At 41.9% G+C, this 12,637-nt stretch overlaps 1 protein-coding gene across 5 annotated transcripts in view; it reads left to right on the top strand.

Moving 5' to 3' along the window:
- The window catches only part of PRKDC (protein kinase, DNA-activated, catalytic subunit), a 212,417-nt gene that overhangs the window by 57,445 nt on the left and 142,335 nt on the right, over positions 1 to 12,637 (top strand). For 3 of the 5 annotated variants that reach the window (XM_083187421.1, XM_083187424.1, XM_083187425.1), the window contains 10 exons: positions 289 to 425; positions 2,343 to 2,433; positions 4,545 to 4,708; positions 7,038 to 7,190; positions 8,023 to 8,130; positions 8,712 to 8,938; positions 9,058 to 9,152; positions 9,300 to 9,399; positions 11,399 to 11,532; positions 12,027 to 12,275. In XM_083187421.1, the coding sequence (XP_083043547.1) occupies positions 289 to 425; positions 2,343 to 2,433; positions 4,545 to 4,708; positions 7,038 to 7,190; positions 8,023 to 8,130; positions 8,712 to 8,938; positions 9,058 to 9,152; positions 9,300 to 9,399; positions 11,399 to 11,532; positions 12,027 to 12,275 (1,458 nt within the window). The remainder of the gene's footprint in view (positions 1 to 288; positions 426 to 2,342; positions 2,434 to 4,544; positions 4,709 to 7,037; positions 7,191 to 8,022; positions 8,131 to 8,711; positions 8,939 to 9,057; positions 9,153 to 9,299; positions 9,400 to 11,398; positions 11,533 to 12,026; positions 12,276 to 12,637) is intronic. The other 2 variants (XM_083187422.1, XM_083187423.1) reach the window with 2 other exon arrangements.

Raw genomic sequence — 12,637 nt, forward strand, 5'->3', positions numbered from 1 at the left:
CTTACAAAAATGTGTGATTATGCATCTATTCCTTACATGGGCAATCCTAGTGCATTCTGGGATACACACACACTTCCTAGTTCTTGGCACTCAGATCATGCGTCCTTCCACAGGTACTTTTTGAATGGAGAGCAGTGTTCTATTATTACAATTAAAACTTTTTTGTTTTTTACCTTTCAAGGTACCTACTTTATGTTTATTTCTAGTTTATGCTATTTTAAGTTGCCTTTTATGCGCTTATTATCCATTGGCATGATTGTAGATATGCAGATTGGTCTTTTATTTCAGGTACCAATGTTTTTACCATCTCCTTTTCAAATGATTCACTCAATGCAGTTGATGTAGCTTCTCTGTCACGTGCCTCACAGAAAGGCTTTAACAAATATCTTGTCAAGAAAATAAAGAGAGCGAAAGCACTTTCTGTGGTATGTTCTATAACATTTAATAGATTTTGAATAGATTTGTTATTTATTTTGTTCTATTATTATGCGCATGACTATACAAGGGATTTTTGATGTAGATACGTTCTCCACTATGTGACAGGTTATATTTGGTCTCTAAAGTCTATTATTTCCTCTAGCTGTGTTGTAGAGCAGTACTTTATTTGTACATATTGTCTAGCACATGGCTTGTCAAGTATTTGTTAAATGTAGGCACTAGCTTAAAAGCAAAGGCTAGACCATGATCTCCTACTGAAAATATGAAAACTTTTGTAGAACATCACACTCCCCTTAACCTACCTAAGTCATCAGAACACCCGCCACATATGCCCCATTAATATTGTCCAGATTTTCACGATGTGCCTGTACCTGGCCTACAATACGAAATAGGTCATGCAGTAGAATCCAAATTCATAGGGCAGTATTCAATGAAGATAATCGCAGCGTGCAGCGAATCCTTTTTAGGATTCGCTGCACTGTCGCCGTGTTCCGGAGCCTCGCTGTCCCCCGCTATCCCCGTATTCAACGTCGCAGGGGCTCGCTGCCCCTGATGGCAATCTTAACCCCTGCGGTGTCCCGCAGGGAGCCGGGGGACGGCGGCAGGCAGGGAGATGGTCTCCCTGCCTGCCCCAGAACTTATGTGGAGGGGAGGAGGGCTCCCCGGGACCCAGGCAGCACAAGCTGCCACCCGGGAGAGCCAGCAGGGGACCGGGTATTCACTGCTCCTGATCGTGCATATGTAATGATCGGGAGCAGTGAATATATGAATATCTAATAAGCGGCTCTCTGCTCCCGGCCCCCTGCTGGCTGTTATGTGTAAAAAAAAAAATATATTTTTTTTAATTAAATATATATTCATGTGCTATAAGCACATGAATAAAAATAACATGCCCCTTCACAGAATAAAATTCCTGATTTTTTTACACCAAATGTAAAAAAACAACAACTTTATTTTAAAAGTTCACTTTCCACTTCACCATGAAAAGATGGCGATTTGCTACACGGCGACACACGGCGAAAATCACTTAGAAAGACGACGAAAAGTGCACGTTGAATAGGGTGATTCACTTTCTGACACACAAAATCACCTTCCAACGCGAAAATAGCACAAATTCGCCATAAAACATGGCAAATTGGCCTCATTGATTACTGCCCATAGTATTCAACCTGTGAAGTTTCCCATCTTATCCTGAAAGGAAGCAAAATTTCTGAGGTCTTAAAAAAAATGGTGCTGCTAAGTTGTCACTGTCCTTCTCAAGTAGTGAGTTAACACCTCGAAGGTCAAAATTATTATTATTTTTTAAAAAGAACACCACCAAGTAATCAGTGACTCTGGTGTTGCCTTCTGCAAGGCTGTAGATGGAGCACCATTGGTACAATCCACAGTTGCAAAAGTGTCGACCGCCTCAAACCAAGAAGAAGCTACAACAGAGTAGTAATCTACTCATGGGTGTCCGTGTAGAAAATGAGGCAACCAGACTCTGACCTCATTAGAGGACCCAGTTAATGATTTTTTTGGCCTATATGATGACAGGAAGACACTCTTTTGTGGGATCAATAAGCTTCTGCTCTGATACTGGCATTCTAGGTCACCCAAGAATCACACTCCTACTTAATCGTTCATGTAGTGCGGCACTGCCTGAAGAAAGCCAGGTGGCTCTTTGGTTGGTATTAGGGAGTGAGCAATTCCACACTGATTTATTTGAACTTGGTGGCAACCAACATCCTACCTACTCTTGGATTAGTACTTTCATTTTTTCTTTACCAATTAGCTTTTTAGTACCTGGGAAAACTTAGTCGACATAGTGACCTGCCATCCACATTTTTTGAAGTCCTGGTCTAGTGATAATGCAAACCCTGTAAATATTTCCATGATTTTTGTGTTTCTTAACCATTTTCTAGAAGGAAGAGTCCTCGTTGGCATCAGTGAGGGGCAGAGTAGTACGATTGCTTGGATCTCTAGGAGGACATATTAATCGCAGCTTGGTAACAGGTGATTATTTCTATTACTAGAGATTAGATATTTTTACTGCAATAGTGATACATTTCATCACTTTCAATAATCACATCACTTGTACAGAAGCATATACAGTATGATACCTTAAGGGGATTGAAGGCATTTCAATACTGACTTTACGGTCTTGAAACTGACTTAATATTATTCTATACTTGGAGGGATTCCATGTTTACTTAAATTGGCTAAAGAAAGTATATGTTTGGTTCCTGTGTATTCTGATTCATTATCTTCTTATTGATACTTATTTTTTAGTAATACCCCTTCCACGCTGCTTGAAACTTTACCATACGAGTGGATATGGAGGGGTAATATAATAGTGTATTGAGTGCAACGCGGCACCCTGTCCAAAGCATGGCAAGTGTAGTGAGCCATGCGAGGGGACGCGGTACACTTATACTGTGTCCATGTCGACCTGCTTTGACAAAGACACAATTTAAAAATGTAAATAGAAAATGAAAATCATGTCGCTATTTTGCATGTTAACCTTTTTTCATGTGTCGACCTATTGATTGTCAACCTAGGCACTGTCAACCTAACAAACGGTACCCATGGATCATTTGGTTCACGATGATTAGGTTGACAGTCACTAGGTCAATCCCAATAGTTGATATGGCATAGATCGACTGGTAAAAAGGTCGACATAAGGTTTTTTTTTAGGGGGGAGGTGTCTGTTAGTTTAACCAATTGGTGTACTGTGTTCTAGCACCTGCCAGCTTTCAAAACCCATGCAGGTCCTGTTCCCTGCCTGGGGTGTCGCGGTCTGCTTTGGTATTTCTAGCACAGGTCTGGTTTGCATATCAGTGCTGATATACAGACCACACTGTGCTAGAAGCACTCCAGCAGACAGCGACACCCCAGTCAGGGAAGAGGAACTGCATAGGCTTTCAAAGATAGCGGGTGCTAGAATGAACACTAACCATGTATAATTCTGTTGCCTTTGATAGTAGTTTCGGTACTCTTTACCTAGAAGGGCGCCCGTCGCGGGCATCGCGGGTACATTTATGTATGGCCGCGACGCGACCGACGCGATGCCCGCGATTTCCCATTGAAACCAATGTTAAACATGGAAATCGTGTCGGTCGCGTCGCGGCCGGCCATAAATGTACCCGCGATGCCCGCGACGCGATGCTCCAGATTTACCATAGGAATCAATGTTAAAAGGCGCGATGGACCCGATTTTACTGTTAAATGGCTCAATCCACCCGATTTGGCCATAGGAATCAATGTTAAATGGGCCACAGAGCCCATTAACCCTTAAATGTCCCCCCAAATTTTTAACGCCACCCCACGATCCACGCCAACCCGAAGCGTGGCGAGCGCAGCGAGCCCGCGAGGGGCGGCGGTACGCGTCCTCCGACCTTTTCATGCCCTACTATCCACTAGGGCGTGGTGTGAGAATATAATAGTGTGGCGAGCGCAGCGAGCCCCGCGAGGGGACGCGGATACCTTCACAGTTATGCGCGTCCCCTCGCGGGCTTCACAGGTGTCCGTGGCGAGGCGGACACCTGTGAAGCCCGCGAGGGGACGCGTCTACCTGTGAAGGTATCCGCGTCCCCTCGCGGGGCTCGCTGCGCTCGCCACGCTTCGGGCTCGGTGGCTCGCTGCGCTCGCCACACTATTATATTCTCACACCACGCCCTAGTGGATAGTAGGGCATGAAAAGGTCGGAGGACGCGTACCGCCGCCCCTCGCGGGCTCGCTGCGCTCGCCACGCTTCGGGTTGGCGTGGATCGTGGGGTGGCGTTAAAAATTTGGGGGGACATTTAAGGGTTAATTTGGCCTATTTGGCCCCAAATCGGGTCCATTGAGGCATTTAACAGTAAAATCGCGGTCAATCTGCCGTTTTAACATTGTTCCCTATGGGAAAATCGCGGTGATCGCGGGCATCGCGGCCATCCCGATTTACCCGCGATGACCGCGATTTTTACCCCCGACGACCGCGATTTCAATCGCTGGCGCCGTTCTAGGTAAAGAGTACCGTAGTTTCTATAAGCAATAATACGCTTGGATTCTCTTGTAAAGCTGATAGTTACTTAATGTTTGTGTTTTCTTTGCATTTAACATGTTTATATGTTTTACTTTGATAGCTGCATCTACTGAGGAAATGATAAAGAATCATGTATCGTGGGACACGGAGAAGAGACTCAGTTTTGCAGTACCATTTGCTGATATGAAACCTGTGATCTACCTTGATACATTTCTACCACATGTCACAGATTTGGCACTTTGTGCTAGTGACAGGCAGACAAAAGTATGTTCCGTTTTTCTCTGTCTGTTGATATGCTGTGTGACATATTTTGCTAAGTATTTCAAATGATGTAAATAAGTACTTTGGTGTTTTAAATCACAACTTGGAGTGCAACTACTGTATATCCTGGCTCCTTCAATAAAACATACACTGGATTGCTCATTTTCTCTATACATGTATCTATAATATTTATTTTTTATAGTCAAATTTGTGGAAGCTATGATATGTTGTTGTTCTTTGGCAATTTAGTTTTTTGAGTCTGAATAGGCTTGAAAATAAATTCCTAATATACAGTATAGCCTCTTTTCAGGTGCTGTGGCAATGTTATCACACAGGTCCACAAATTATCCTCTATTCTATGTGTTAATGCCTGTTAACAGTTCATTTACCAGGTGAAAAAGAATCGAATAGCCCTAGTCATTAAAACCTGAGGCTATTTCCCATTTTCACATCCTGAGCTAATAGAATTACACCCTTAAGGTGGCCATACACACGCAGATTTATCTTCAGATCTCGCTGGTTGGAACAAACACATGGTTATGGATGAGAGCAAATGACAGTTGACCATTTGCTTGGAAATGCTGGAAAACTGACAAACTGTCACTCATCCATAACCATGTTTTTGTTCCAACCAGCCAGATCTGAAGATAAATCTTACTAGTGTATGGGCACCTTTAGTGCTCCTGCTACTTTAAAAAAAGAAGGGACATTTTCTATACTATTTGTGAAATTCCTTTCTTAGTGGTTCCCCGGGTACGTTAATAAACCCACTAATAAAATATTTGGTGTCTGTGGTACTCTGCTACTTTTCTTTTCTTTGCTTAAACTGAGGAGCAACGAGAGAACAAATAATTTATTGTGAGAAGAAAATGATGGTTGCCCTCCCCATCCTTTCCCAGCACCTCTGCTTCAAGGGGTAAAATAAAGCCCCAATATCTGTGTCCACCTATAGATTTGTATAAATAGGTTCAGTAATATTTTTCTGGAAAAATAGGTCTAGGAACTCCAGGTCTGGTGGTGGCTTGATTACATAAAAATAGAAAGTGAGAGAGACAGATGTATATATTGTATTAAGAACCAAAGGCACTCACAGGTGACTTAAAAATAAAACTTATGGTACTCTTTACCTAGCACGGCGCCCACGATTTTGATCGTGGGCATCGCGGGCATTGAATGCACTAAAAATCGGGTGCGACGCGACCGACGCGATGCCCGCGATTTCCCATAGGGAACAATGTTAAATGTCTCAATTGACCCGATTTTCCTGTTCAATGCCTCAATTGACCCGATTTTTCCATAGGAAACAATGTTAAATGGCCCACAGAGGCCAAATAGCCACCCTGAAGTGTGAAATGGCTCCCACAATTGTTAACGCCACCCCACGATCAACGTCAACCCGAAGCGTGGCGAGCACAGCGAGCCCGCGAGGGGCGGCGGTACGCGTCCTACGACCTTTTCATACCCCCACTATCGTAGGACGCGTACCGCCGCCCCTCGCAGGCTCGCTGCGCTCGCCACGCTTCGGGTTCACGTTGATCGTGGGGTGGCGTTAACAATTGTGGGGGCCATTTCACACTTCAGGGTGCCTATTTGGCCTCTGTGGGCCATTTAACATTGTTTCCTATGGAAAAATCGGGTCAATTGAGGCATTGAACAGGAAAATCGGGTCAATTGAGACATTTAACATTGTTCCCTATGGGAAATCGCGGGCATCGCGTCGGTCGCGTCGCACCCGATTTTTTAGTGCATTCAATGCCCGCGATGGGCGCCGTGCTAAGTAAAGAGTACCAAACTTATCTTATGGGAAGTAGTTTTTTTGCCCAGAACAGGTTCAGTAATCCAGTTCCTGATGATGTCATATTTAATTAGAGGTTCAGGAACGGAGTTCCTGCTGAAAAATAGCACTGATTAGGTTTAATGGTGATGCGAAGTACACAGAACTGTTTTTAGGAAATTCTGCTTCTTTACTTTTTTTTTTGCAAAATAACTTTTAAATGAGGTGTTGAGTTTTATAAGGAAATATCTTGTGGTACTTATGTATTATCTGGGCTCCCATGTTAAATGCACCCCATTTTTTCATACCCCTACTATCCAACTACGTATGGAGTTGATTTTATATAGCGCAGCGAGCCACCGTGCCTGAAGCGTGGCGAGCGGACACGGTCTCATAAAAAAAACGGGACCCCAGATATTACATAAGTACCAATCTTTATTTTAACTCTTGTTTTATTCCAGAAGTTTTAATGTAATGTATTTTGTACAATTCAGTGTTTAAACCTTGTAACTGTCTCACATGCATGAAATTTTCATCAAATTGTTTTCTTCCATTAAGGTTGCAGCCTGTGAACTTTTGCATAGCATCGTTACTTTCATGTTGGGAAAAGCATCTCAAATACCTGATGCTAAAGAAGGGCCTCCAGCAATGTTTAGACTGTTCAAACGTACATTTCCTGTATTGCTTCGCCTGGCCTGTGATGTAGATCAGGTATGCTCCTCCTAATTAGCTATTTGTATTGCACAATTGCTTATCTGATATACCATATTTGGGCCAACACGTTTTGTTACTAGCGATATCTTTTTTAAATTGCCTGCTGATGGCTCTGGTCTTGGAAATACTCAAACTCTGTCCTCAGGACCCCACACAGTTAACGTTTTCCAGGTCACCCGGCAGGTGCACAGGCGCATTCCTTACTCATTGACACATTTTTAAAGATCCACAGATGGAGCTAATTATTTTACATGTGATTCTATAAGGAGACCTGCAAAACATACACTGTGTGGGGTCTTGAAGACTAAATTTGAGAACCTGTGTTCAAGTGCAATATGGGAACTTTTCAAGGGATTCCGAAGAAGTATCTATTCTTGCTATGCGAGGCACACATTTCGGCCACAGGGTATTTTTGCTTCTGTATTGTGCCTCATGTTTCCTTCTCTACTCCTACTCCTGTCCTTGGGCTTTGTTAGTCTTAACTGGCTGCTGAGGGTAGGGGGAGGGGTATATCAAAGGAGGAGCCTGTACTGCGTCCACCCTTAAACTATTTTGGTACTGGCTCCTATAGTTCCGCCCTACACCTCAAAGTCCCAGTGTCCACATTGAATTCAGATAAAAAGTATTTTACTGGTAAGACAGAAATCCAATTTTTAGTCATACACAAAAAAAATTTACATTTATTTGAATTAAATCCTATCGCTTGTGCTTAATTCAGATACATATTAGTTTCACAGAGGTGTGAATGAAATGTTTTGCAGATCATGCAAAAGCAATGTGTCCATAAAAAACACATTGTGTATATTAATTTTCTTCATTTGCCTTATAGGTAACACGGCAGCTATATGAGCCACTTGTTATGGGTCTCATTCATTGGTTCACAAATAACAAAAAGTTTGAAAGCAAAGACACCGTGACTTTACTGGATGCTATTTTGGTATGTCTTTTAGCATTCACTTTTTAATTAGCATTTTCTATTGTTCTGCTAAGCAACAGTGTCCTGAGAGGGGCACGGCTGCCGCCCAGCACGAAAGGAGGCTGGCTGGACCCGCCGACATCACCAAAAGGGTGGGCCTTGCCCCACCGAAGTCACTGCTGGGGAAGCGCCGGGCATCTACGGCGGCGCTGGGCTTTCCCCGTGCTTCCGGCGGCAGCAGGATGATTTAGCAGGGCGCCGCTAAAGGGGCAGGGTGCATTTTGCACTTTCAAAATCGCGCAGGGCGCAGCGCCCCGCTAAAACAGCCTAGCAGGAACACTACATATTTACATCTTTTACATAAGTTTTGGTTGTCAGTAGTCCTAAAAAATAAATGAAGCCGATGGACTTGTCCCCACACACACAGTTTCGGACAAGCCTTCACTTTGCTTATACTTCATGTTAGTTGTGCAATTGTCTGCCGCATTCAGTTATTGCTCATTAAAATGAAATGCAGTTTTTTAAATGCTCATTAAGAAAATATTATACTAAGCTGCAGTGAGAATGTTCAAAGTATTGACGTTTTTGTTTCTACCATTAAGGATGGAATTGTGGACCCAGTTGATAGCACATTGCGAGACTTCTCAGGACAGTGCATTAGAGAATTCTTGAAATGGTCAATCAAACAGACCTCTCCACAGCAGCAGGAAAGAAGCCCCGTGAACACACAGTCACTGTTCAAGAGACTCTACAGCCTTGCTCTCCATCCTAATGCCTTTAAGAGATTGGGAGCAAGTCTTGCCTTCAACAATATATATAGGGAGTTTAGGTGTGTTCTGTTTTCACTGTCTCTAACTAATAAAGGAAACTTTTCTGGGGAAAAAATCTGTGCCAATAGAATTCTAGTACTTATTGCATGAAATTAAATTAGTTGTGTTCTATCTCCAGAGAAGAGTCAGCATTGGTGGACCTGTTTATATTCGAGGTTTTGGTAGTTTACATGGAAAGCCTGGCACTATCTCATGCAGACGAAAAATCCTTCGGTAAGATAGGATCTAAATGTGTTTGGTAACTTATTTTGTTCTAACACAAGGGGTGTCTGGGAAATCAATCAGTGGCTACACCACTGAATTTACTTACATTTTGCAATTTGCTTACCATATTCCTTTCTTTTCTCACTGTTGCCATAGGTACTATTCAGCAATGTAGTGATGCTATTGATCATCTTAAACGCATTATCATTCAGAAAGCCAGCTCTTTGAACAAGGCATCTAAACGGCGCATACCAAGGTATAAAGACTGCATGCATCCTAGAGCGTATAGGCTCATTTTCACTTTGTGCTTTTCTCATACTAGACAAGGGGGGTATTCAATCATTGCCATATTTTTTTTTTTTTTGCGAAAAAGATGGCAAAGATTCACCATTCCCTATTCAATCACAGGTGATTTTGCCCCTTTTGAGTACTTTTTCTCGCATTACTTTTTTCTTTTTGTGGAAATCATGTGAAAATCATGTTTACAAAGCAGAAAAGGGAATAAATAGCAGAGCGCTGGGAGAAGTACTGTGTCCTTGCTGCCGTCTAGGGGGGATACTCAACCCCTCTTAGAAAAGGATACCAATAGAAAAAAAGGGTAGGCGGCGCTAAAGGACACCGAAGACACACAGTCTTAAAAAAGTACAAATTTATTTAACAATAATCACAATAAACAGTTAGTTATAAAACTGAAAACACCGGCCGGTGATTTGTAAGGTTAAGAAAACCTATTGGTGCATAAGTAACGATTTTTAAAGCATCTCCAGATATACTGGATGCAATTTGCACAGCCCAGCAGAGGTTGTATGGTATTATTAGTATCCCATATAAGGCACATATATTATTGCAGAGCTTTATCAGCGATTAGAGCAGACATAGGATTAGTTACTGGCAGTCTTTTGTGCAAAGCAATGTTAGTCTGGTATCAGAGGCTTAGATAGCGTTTTAGGCAGACAGATGGAGGAAGCCGCTGACACTCCAAGAGGCGGGGAAACGCGTCACAGGAATACTCTATTTGTCAATTGACACTTTGAAAGCACCCTGCTGGGAGACCCGGAAGCCGGAGCAGCGTGTTCGAGAGAAGGCTGACAGCGCTAACAGCCGTGAACCCTCTCCAGGCGTGGGCAACAGAATCAACTCCCCTAACAGTGGATTACAAACGGAGCATAAGTATACCTTTTCTGCATCCATTCAATTACAAAGCTTTTTAACATCTTCAAGCTTTTATGTGGCTCTAATGACTGAGTGATAATGTATGGCTGGAATTTAACCCTTGCCTGTGCTTAAAAGAAGTATGTCTGCCTAAAACGCTATCTAAGCCTCTGATACCAGACTAACATTGCTTTGCACAAAAGACTGCCAGTAACTAATCCTATGTCTGCTCTAATCGCTGATAAAGCTCTGCAATAATATATGTGCCTTATATGGGATACTAATAATACCATACAACCTCTGCTGGGCTGTGCAAATTGCATCCAGTATATCTGGAGATGCTTTAAAAATCGTTACTTATGCACCAATAGGTTTTCTTAACCTTACAAATCACCGGCCGGTGTTTTCAGTTTTATAACTAACTGTTTATTGTGATTATTGTTAAATAAATTTGTACTTTTTTAAGACTGTGTCTTCGGTGTCCTTTAGCGCCGCCTACCCTTTTTTTCTATTGAAAATCATGTTTGCCCGTGCTGGATTTTCGCCTAAGTGAAAAATCGGCATGGAGATTGAAAAGGGCAAAACTAATTTGCCCTATTAACTTGTTTGTGGGTGTGTGTAGCTTGCATTTTTAGTCATGGTACATAGAAGGGAAGCCTGTCTTTTATACAGATTTATTTTACCCAGCAAGGGGGCTGGTTCAATTGTCAATAGTAATACAGTGCCAGTATTGATGATGATGACTGTTATTTCTGGGACAAAAAAGTGTCCACAGGGATCCTTATTCCACAGGGATCTTCCCATTAGCCCTGCGGAAACTTGCACTAGCATAAGGTGGTAAGTCAGATGTACATAGCATCACGCAAGCACAGACTTTTTGTGTCAGAACAATGACAATATTAGACAGCTGGGACTAGGGTTGTTCTCACACATAGGAGAGCACTACTCCATCTTCTGGTTTATTTAAAAAAATAATTAGCGGGTTTTAATACATTGGGTGTTTAGGAAGTGATTGAAATAAAAATGGAACTCTGAAGAAACAGCATCATAAAATAATGATCAATTACTGTAAAAATGCCTTCTCCTATCCTCTCTTAATGCAGGGGCTTTCCTCCAAATGCGCCAATTGGTCTCCTGGATGCTCTCTTATGGCTTTTAGAGCAATGTGGGCGGCCCCAGACTGAGTGCAGACACAAGGCCATGGAGCTCTTCTTTGAATTTGTTCCTTTACTATGCGGTAATTTCCTCTAAACTTTCTAAAGTTCTTTGTTCATAGAGAATTTTTATCTTACAAAGTTAAAATGTTGGACGTGTAATCTACTGTAACTGTGGTTTTCTTATTTAAAAAAAATAAAACTTTGGTGGTACCATAGTAGGGGCATCGGTCCACCATTGCTGGTTACTGATTTAGGTGTGGCAATACTCTTAAATATAAAAAAAAAAAAGGGGGGGGTAATTTAACTTATTGTCACAAAGTATCTCAAGTATATAATTGAGATTTTTAATCAATAATTACTTCAAATGTTTATTGATCGTTGTTAATGGGCCTCATTTCTCTGCATCTGCGTATACCAAGTTTGTTATAAGTTTGATGTACTAGTAGCTCAGTAGTAGTATTTTGAGTAAAATTCATAAAATGTATAGATACAGTTGTAGCTTATTATGATGTTATTTCCCAAATGTCTTCATTCAATTTTGTTTGCTCATTTCCATAAATCCTTGTGTTTTCAGATAAAAAATCCCCATCTGCCTGGGTGCAGGAGATCATTAATAAAAACGGAGTGTCTTTTTTCATTAAGAAGTTTGAAGGTGGTGGTGCAGAGGAGCACTGTGGGATATTGCACCTTGCCACTCTACATGAGCTGGATGAGGCCTTCAGCTTACGAGCTGTGGTTCAGTGGATGGACATGTTTCTCGCAGCTCTAGACTGTTATAATACCTTTATCGGGATGTGTGTTGTGAAGCCACAAACATTGCTAGGTGAGGAAATGGTCTTTTTAAGGTCATTGTATAAAGGTGCACTAGGGATTATTGTAATTTTACATTTTAAAGTATTTTTTTTTTTTAGAGTTAAGTTCAGTGCTCTCTAAACAGATGTCCTGTGTGATTAGAGCCTAACGCTCAAATGAGGTTTTGAATGTCTCTGTGTAACATACAGGCATAGCCCGCGTGGGTTAGTGGCATGAGCAATAGATTTACATCCAGACAGAAGTAGTTGTATTTTATCGTCTTCCTTTAGCTCAGCTCTCTGTAGTGTATGAATTAGGGTGATCGTTGATGGAATCACACCCATGGATCAAATCCTACTACTGTACATATATTTTATGTTTTTTTCATAATAT

The sequence above is a fragment of the Crinia signifera genome, chromosome 5 (genome assembly GCF_055691185.1).
Source record: "Crinia signifera chromosome 5, ASM5569118v1, whole genome shotgun sequence".
Lineage (NCBI taxonomy): Eukaryota > Metazoa > Chordata > Amphibia > Anura > Myobatrachidae > Crinia > Crinia signifera.